General features: G+C 42.1%; 1 protein-coding gene across 3 annotated transcripts; it reads right to left on the bottom strand.

Moving 5' to 3' along the window:
- Positions 1 to 1,206: 1,206 nt before the first annotated feature.
- Positions 1,207 to 6,201, bottom strand: LOC120713751 (RNA-binding protein 1-like). 3 transcript variants are annotated; one of them, XM_039999718.1, is made up of 6 exons: positions 5,817 to 6,201; positions 4,465 to 4,586; positions 4,106 to 4,373; positions 3,605 to 3,666; positions 3,443 to 3,524; positions 1,207 to 1,504 (listed from the first exon to the last, which is right to left on the bottom strand). In XM_039999718.1, the coding sequence occupies exons 1-6, from the start codon at positions 6,034 to 6,036 to the stop codon at positions 1,464 to 1,466; spliced, it is 795 nt and encodes a 264-aa protein (XP_039855652.1). In that variant the 5' UTR covers positions 6,037 to 6,201; the 3' UTR covers positions 1,207 to 1,463. The 3 variants fall into 3 exon arrangements, with proteins under 3 accessions (XP_039855652.1, XP_039855651.1, XP_039855650.1); XM_039999717.1 differs by lacking the exon at positions 1,207 to 1,504 and adding an exon at positions 2,474 to 2,920 and having other exon boundaries at positions 5,817 to 6,172; XM_039999716.1 differs by lacking the exon at positions 1,207 to 1,504 and having other exon boundaries at positions 3,184 to 3,524.
- Between the last annotated feature and the right edge of the window lie 1,867 nt (positions 6,202 to 8,068).

The following is an 8,068-nucleotide window of genomic DNA, read 5'->3' as shown; positions in this document are numbered from 1 at the left end:
ATGATGAGTGAAGATAATGACAGATCCCACCAATGGATCCCTCATCACCGGTTCGGGCTTTCTAAGTTTTGACTGATTTGTTTTGGAATTGATCGAAACTGTTGGTTCAGAGCGACAAGCGGCCACGTGTGCTTGAAAACCTCGAGTCAAGATAACTCTTCCACAGCCCAGAGGTGTCCTGCTCAATGTCAATGAACCGATGGTTCTGTCCCAGATCAATGATTCGCTAATAGAAATGGCGAAAATCCATTATCATGTTCATAAGATGTCCTTATAAGATTCGTCATAGCATTATGTTACCAGCAGTCGTTACCAGCACGGAAACTCTGCAGAACCTTCCCGTTCCGTTTTGTAGGGTTTTTTCCGTTGCATTTTGGTGATGAATCGCAATATGGCTCACGCAGTATGTCTAGGTATTTGTGAAGAAATGGAACTTTGGTTGCTTTACTAAATTGATGGGATGCATCCCTTTGCTTAATAATCGGTACTGGTGATAGTGATCAAAGCAGGCTTTTCATCGAAGTTACACATATTCCGCATGGCTAGAGGGGCGTCACAGAAAGGAAGATGAGGATCAATGCCACTATGCCAATATATCAGCCGTTCAAAAATACAGTTGGTGTCGTACAAAAGCACAAGCAACCAACAGTTGACGCAGAAACGTTCACGACAGAATCGCAGACGGCACGACTAGACGTGCCAATATACACGCGAGTGATGCTGAAACGTTATCCTAGCCAACGCACGAAACAATCACGGAGGCAAGAGCAGTTGTGAAAACAAACACACTCAATGTTTTTCTGATAAAAAACAGTCGGGCTCTGTTTGGGTGGTGCGGTTTTAGAAAACTGTAGTATCAAGAAACTGTAGTTTTATAAGCCAAAGACATACAAAAACATGGTTCAAAAAAGAGGTCTGGGGTGGAGTGTCTAAAACTCCAAAAAAAATAATTTTGATAGTACTATGGTTTTTAAACCACAAAGTTTGTTGCATACAAACACCCATGAGCTTTTAAAACCAAAGTATTTTGTAAAATTGTAGTATTCATCCAATACTCCAAAATTACTTAGTATCCAAACAGGGCCTCAGCTGTCACAAAAACGACATAATCAGTGTCCAGCTACATCTTAGAGAACTTCAAAAATTATCAGCCAAAAGGGTGACATCAAACGTAGCCATTGAGTGCACGCAGCGAAGATACTAAAATCATCCAACAACATAGCAGCTTAGTAGACCATTTGTAAAAGAATAAAGTACAATTTGAAGTTTGAATACCTATCAAGTAAGCTGTAAACAACGCTAATAAAATTATCAGGTTAGGAACAAGCATACCAAAACATAATTTGAAGTTCCACCAGTCTCAACCAACATTGCTCAACAACATATACGGCAAACAAACTTCACACTAGCACAAGAAGCAGTGCTAATTTCCACAGTACAAATACAAGGTACATGAAGTCCACCTAAATGTTGAGGTGGACATGGGCATGAAAGAAATGCAGTCCTACAAACTCTCAAGAAACAGAAGAGTCAGTGCAAATGCTCAACGGACCTAGATTTGTTATCTATGACCTCCAAGGGTGTAAACTACGATTGTTAAGTAACAAATAAAACACACAATAAATCATAATACCATCATCCAAGATGCAACATCTCAATAAAAATTACCAATTCATGGCAAGAGATTAACTGCCACAAAAATCTCATAATCATGAAAAATATCAACATGAACATACAGGGCGAAAGATTTGATCCAAACCAGAAGTTACAAGGTTTAAAAAAAAACCTTTTTTTGAAGCTTAAAGACAACTATCTGCATTACAAGAGTGTACACATGACTGAACTGAACTGAACAGGTCAGTTTTAATAGTTTATTGTGAAGGTGGGATTGTCCTAGCATTGCAGCATGGAAGATTACTGGTATTAAGCCAACAATGCCATGCCTCACCAAAGTCTAAGGCACCACAGGTCTACATGTTTTGCAGTTCAGGAAGATATCCTTGTTTTCCACAAATTAATTCTCCTCTTGCAAATCCTACAGATCTAGAACTCAAAAAATAGCTCACACTAACAAGAATGAACAAGAAACAAAACAATCACATCAAATCGGGAATACTTCCATATTTGAAGTCATTTTAAGTCCCAAGATCTATTATAGATGACGACTGAAAAAAAATAAAACATTCACTATATTCACTGTTTAGTGATTAGTTATTTAATCAAAATTGTAGAGATGCCTTCGGTTCTTCAAAACAAAAGAAAGTAAGAAACAGCAAAGTAGCCCCTGCCCTCCTTTAGTTCTTAGGTGCGGGATGGCAAGGCAGCCAAACAGGTGGGTACTTCACATTTATGTGTGTGTTGTGTTGGGGGCGGGGGGGCGCGGGGGGGGGGGGGGGGGGGGGGGGGCAGACTATCCTGACCTAGAAATATTTTGGTATATGGGGGCAAGAAACACCAACAGGGACAATATTACTAAACAAGGCTAACAACAGACTAGTTTTAAGAACAGATTCAAAGGATAACAACTCTTGTCTCTGATAGCAAGGTAACGAAGTTACAGTAAATCATAATAACTAAGGCAGCAGGTACAGTATGTCAAATAACTTAAAGTTCCATACCTAACACACGCTATGGCAGTCTAATGACAAGAGAACGAATATCACTTATTGCATGACACCTCTCACGCATTCACGAAATGAGCTGCCAAACCCTACAGGAAAGCCACCGAGGATTTCAGCGCATATCGAAGCGTTACGCCGCGGCAGATTGATCGTTCGTATAAACGATAGGTTTGGCAACCATGAGGTCCGCACGTCTTAACGCCTACTGCGAGGCCCGCCAGCTGACCTCGGACCAGGAAAGCGTGAGAATTGCAGGCGCAAATGGGCTGAGTCATGATCGTGTTCGTCAAACTTATAACCTGCAAAACGAATCGCGATGGTTTATATTGCTCCGTTCGTCGCGTGAACAGATCGGACCTTAACAAGAACAGGAAGAGTTAATGTTTTGCCTTCAACCAATGGTCCCATGCAGATGAGGATGCAAAATGTGAATGTTTGGAAAAAAACTGGTAAAATGTTAAAACTCGTATTAGATTGGTAGCGATAGTACTACCAAGCAAGATGTCATGCTGCGGATTGGTACTCTGGGCATGACTCCAAGCATTATTAGCTTGTTAGGAAATGCTGAATTGTTGTATGGTTTTACCGCTTTATACCCCCACCTAACTGTCAGCGGGCTGCTATAGCTTATGTATGAACTAATTCAGAATTTGCACAAAGTTAGACCGATGAATGAAAGCTTCACGACAAACTAGAAGCGAATGCAGACATGAATAACAGAATTTTAACAAGAACACGCGAGGGAAATTGCATGTCACAAAAGTTAGTCAAGTAATGAACCCTGATACATGCTCCATATCCACAAATGTAAGTATTATCACCTTGCAATGCTTCAAGAGCAATTGTAGCTTGAGCAGGGTTGTCAAAATCAACAAAACACAACACATGAGGGTCTCCACCAGGCTGCATAAAAGTTAGAACATAAGGCATCATCCATTAAAAGAATAATAATTCTAAAAGGGTCAAAAGGTACAGTAACTTACATGTCTGGACTCTTTGTTAACAAGTCGCACTTCACGAAAACCTACAAATGGGCGAAATATATCTGCAGAAGCAAACGGTTAAGGAACAAAACACATCAAGAGAGTGGTCACGTATACAAGTATCCTCAATTGGTATTTTGAATCAAACTGGCAAATGGAGCATCTCAACAAATATAAATTAGAGAACATCAACAGTACAAAAAGAAGGAAAACAGGACCATCATAAACCTAACAACAATAAATTTTTGCTACTTACACGGGTTCTCAATTACTAATTACTATCTGAGTTGTTGCTATTTGAGTAATTGAAATAACTCAAGGCGCAGAATAGATCAACCCTTCATCTGTCCTTTCTTTTAGTGGAATGAAAACTCAATAAGATGCATATGATATTCAATAATAGTAAATTGAAACATCACATGCTAGCAACAGCCAGTCATTGGAATGTTCAAAGCTAGCGAAACCTATTTAGAAAGATAATAAGATCTTGAAGAAGGATACGTGAAACCTCCCGGCGTGTGCAGTTTGCAGGTAAGCCCTCAATATACAAAGTGCTTGATGCATCTGGAGGAAGAGGAGGCTCAGGCCTGCCACCATAGCCCATCCCTCTGTTGTCCATACCGACAACACCCATCATACGGCGGTCATCAACACCATAGCCAGCCATGCCAGCACCCATTCCAGCAGCCATACCAGCACCCATCCCAGCAGCAATCCCAGCACTCATCCCAGCAGCCCTACTAGTATCATTGGCACCGACAGAGGGCATCTACAAAGTTGTCACACAGATAAAGAGCAAGTTAATAACTCTGTGCTGGGGAAAAATGCTAGGTATACAACATGAAAAGCTCTGTTTGTACCCCATTGCGCAAGTAACGATCATAAGAAGCTCCGATCGCTTCATTCTCTCTAAGTGAATGGTAACCTGCCCTGTCAATTTCACGTGGATAATATCCTGTCATGTCTTGTCCTCCAGACACATCTGCTAAACCAAAAATGAAATCAAAAGATTGCAGGCAATTCTCACTATATGGCATATAGAGTATTTCCTCAACTTCAAGAAAATTCCCTATATGGCATCAGATAAAAATCTGACACTAAATTTTTTTCCCTACCTTATTTGACACTGAGATTTATTTTTCATTCCTTTCTTGACACTTTTGTTCCTTATTTGACATCAGGATATATTTTTTGTTCCTTTCTTGAAACTTACGCTAGTTTGGCTGGTATATCTCAGCGAAAATATATTTTTACCCCTCATCTTATCTAGTACAAAAGTTCTTGTTATATATGATAAAATATATAGAATACACAACAACGGAATTGAATAATTTTCTGTGAATTATTCAAAGGGCAATATAAAGCTGCACATTGTGTTTGCCAATTTCGACAACTTTAGTTATATAATTATTCAATGAAAAAATAAAGATTTGCTGTATATCAGGAGTATTTTGGTCCACATACCAAATATCTGACATATTGAAAGTGAAGTTGATGGAAGTTTCTAATAGATATAACCGACATGTAATCCTGGTGTCAAATAAGGAAGATAAAATTTTGTAGTGCTGTATGAGGAATCGTATTTTTATTCAGTGCTATACAGGGAATTTCCTCCACTACAAACCATCTTGTGTAATCAATATAAAAAGTTTTCTGGGAAGTTCAGGATTTCGCTACATAGGACAGTCCTAGCACATGGACAGAATTACAACAAAAATAATAAATACAATAAAACAATCAATGCCCCCCGTTTTTTATTAGCTTTATTTTTGCGACAGCTTTTTATGTAAACCATAACTAGGCCTTTGACCAATCGCGAATTTATTATAGCAATAAAAAGAGAACAAAACGGGAATCATCCTTTCCTCCATGAGTCAAATCAGCAAGTGTCTAGGAAGTATCAGTACATAATTTTTCCTCAATCAACAATCCCAACAGGAATCAGCTTAACAGATTAAACTTTTAGGCAAACAAATCTCAATTTAGTGAATAGAACCTAGGTTGCCATAGTTTAGAACTAAGAGCAACCTAAAAGTATGATCTAAAGGTCAGACATCTCCAGATCTAGAAGCTGGAATTAAAAAACCGCACATAATAACTACGAGCAACCTAAAAATCCACCCCCTAAATTCCACAGGGCACGGGCGACACGGAGATCGAAGGGCCACCAGGGGGGGCCGTCGAGTAAAACAGATATATGGGGGGCACGAACCTCCGAAGTCGGGGCGCGCGCGCTTGAGCGGCGGCGCGGCGGCCTGCTGCGCCATGGCGGCGGCGGCCTGCGGGTTCATGCCCGCCGCCGGGCCCCCGACCGTCTGGGCCGCGGTGACCGTCGCCGCGGGTGCCATCCCGGCCGCGGCCGCCGCGGCGGCCACCATCGCCTGCTGCTGCTGCCGCGCGTCGGCGTACCTCCAGTAATTCTCCGCGGCCATGGCGCCCGGCTCGTCCCGCGCGGCGGGTGCGGCGAGGCGAGGGGAGGGGAGCGAAGAGCTTGCGTGCGGCTAGGGTTTCGGGGCGCGAGGGAGAGAGGGTAGGAGACCGGAGTGGAGCTCGCGTTCTGACAAATCTGGTTGGGGCGACTTGCGGAGGAGAGAGAAAGAGACGGACTCGCGTTGAGAGGGAGAGAGGCGTGGTGGCGGTTGTGTCCTGAAGCGGGCTTCTTGGGCCGGGCCTGCTCTTGCAAATTGAGACGTGTCCGGTTCAAAGGAATTTTTTCTTTTTTATATTTAAAAAAAATTAAAATTTCAAAAATATATGTCGGTTTTGGAAAATTTCAAAAATATACCCCGGTCGCCCTATGGGGGGGCGACAGGGCTCAAATGTATTTTTTTTCTTCAAATTTGCAACGAAGTCCCTGGAGAAAAAAAAAGAGGGGGGCATGTCGCCCCCCAACGGGCGACAGGGGCCTGTCGCCCACCCCAGGGGCGACAGGCCCTGTCGCCCGTTGGGGGGGGGCGACAGGATCCTGTGTTTGGCCAACAAAGCATATTGAATTGCATAAAATTCCTCCAGCGTCCGAAGATTTATTGTGATATATTTGCAGAAGGATTTGGAAATCGAGTTCGAATTATCATGAAATTTACGGAAGGTGTCGGATGTCAATTTTGGTGGGTGATGCGGCCTCTAAAGGATGACACTAGAGAAACTACTTTTCATGTGATTTCGAACTATAAACTTTTTTGTCAGCGCGGATGTCTGGTAGATGCAGATTTCACGTTGATTTACACAAACCTATAATGATTAGAAACTAAAAACGAAGTCTCGAAGCAATTCGGACGATTTCGATTATCATTTATTTGTACTTATTAGTTACTTCTACCAATAGAGCTTAGAAGTTCGAAGTAATAATTTCTTGGTTGATTGTATCCTTAACCATTTCTACCAATAGAGCCTAGAAATTCAGAAAAAAAGAGAGGGGTGAGGAGAAGAAAAGCGGCGAAACTCTGCCGAATTGCGTACTCCTGATCTACAGGTAACTTAAAAGCACACATGTAATTAATATAACGATAAGAAATAAGAACTAAGAAATGCATTACGTAATGTGAACCACCAAATTTTACATCATAATACAACGATAATGAAACACACATCACACATGCAGTGGCATGTCAGAACCCGTTGCAAACTACGGTAAACAGATTCCGGACTAACCTAACATGTCTTAGGTAATTTAAAAAAACAGAATAAACACAATGATACAGCATGTCACTAGCACTAGGGTAGTCCTATTAGCCGTACCCCCACGTAGCAAACTGCGTTGAGCCTTCTCCGCAGTATCCACCCATTGCAGGTGGTGCAGGAGGTGGTGCCGGAGGCGCATGGCCCTTCTTCTTGTGACAAGGGCAGTTGCAGTAAGGAATAGTGCATGGTTCATCCTGTGAAACGGCTGCATTGCTGATATCATCAACTTCGTCGTCTTTGTTACCCTCGCTCACTTCCTCATAATGGTTCACCTTACATTCCAGATCAAAGATCTTTATCTGGAGGTACTCGATGAACTCCTGAACAGAATCAATTGGTGCAAGATCTACCCACCTAGTAAAACCACAGTTTTCTGGTGCATCGGAAGACTGCAAAACAAATTCCATGTAAGGTGTCTCATTGAAGATAAAGAAATGAAACAACCGAGTATTACCCATGCATGTGGACATTTAAAGAAACGCCGACCGCCATCCATCCCGTCGGTGCACATCTGCACTAAGCAGTCCTCACCATGTCTGCATTTTGGCCACGGTTCTCTACGGTTATCGTATTGTCGAAGAGGAGTTTCATTGGTAAATTCACTCTTGTGCTGTGGCGGAAACTCAAACACTGGTTCCGGAAAGGAATCAGGTCCAAGAGGCCCCTCCCATATTATGGGGTCTCCCTTTCTTCCCCCTTTTCCTTTCCCAAAACCATAGTAATTCTTCCCGTTAGACCCACCTCCAGACATTGGATATACAATGAGGTTTGATGTTTGAGTTG

Source organism: Panicum virgatum, chromosome 6K, assembly GCF_016808335.1.
Source record: "Panicum virgatum strain AP13 chromosome 6K, P.virgatum_v5, whole genome shotgun sequence".
Classification (NCBI taxonomy): Eukaryota; Viridiplantae; Streptophyta; class Magnoliopsida; order Poales; family Poaceae; genus Panicum; species Panicum virgatum.
Note: the sequence above shows the minus strand (reverse complement) of the source record. Positions and strands in the feature narration are given on the sequence as shown.

Bases quoted from the DNA above. Each gene is read 5' to 3' on its own strand.
- LOC120713751 (XM_039999716.1), bottom strand. From the start codon at position 6,036: ATGGCCGCGGAGAATTACTGGAGGTACGCCGACGCGCGGCAGCAGCAG. The intron at 4,587-5,816 runs GTTCGTGCCCCC...TTGGTTTAGCAG, and splicing joins CGCGCGCCCCGACTTCGGAG to ATGTGTCTGGAGGACAAGAC. The intron at 3,667-4,105 runs GTATCCTTCTTC...TTGCTTCTGCAG, and splicing joins CACACGCCGGGAGGTTTCAC to ATATATTTCGCCCATTTGTA.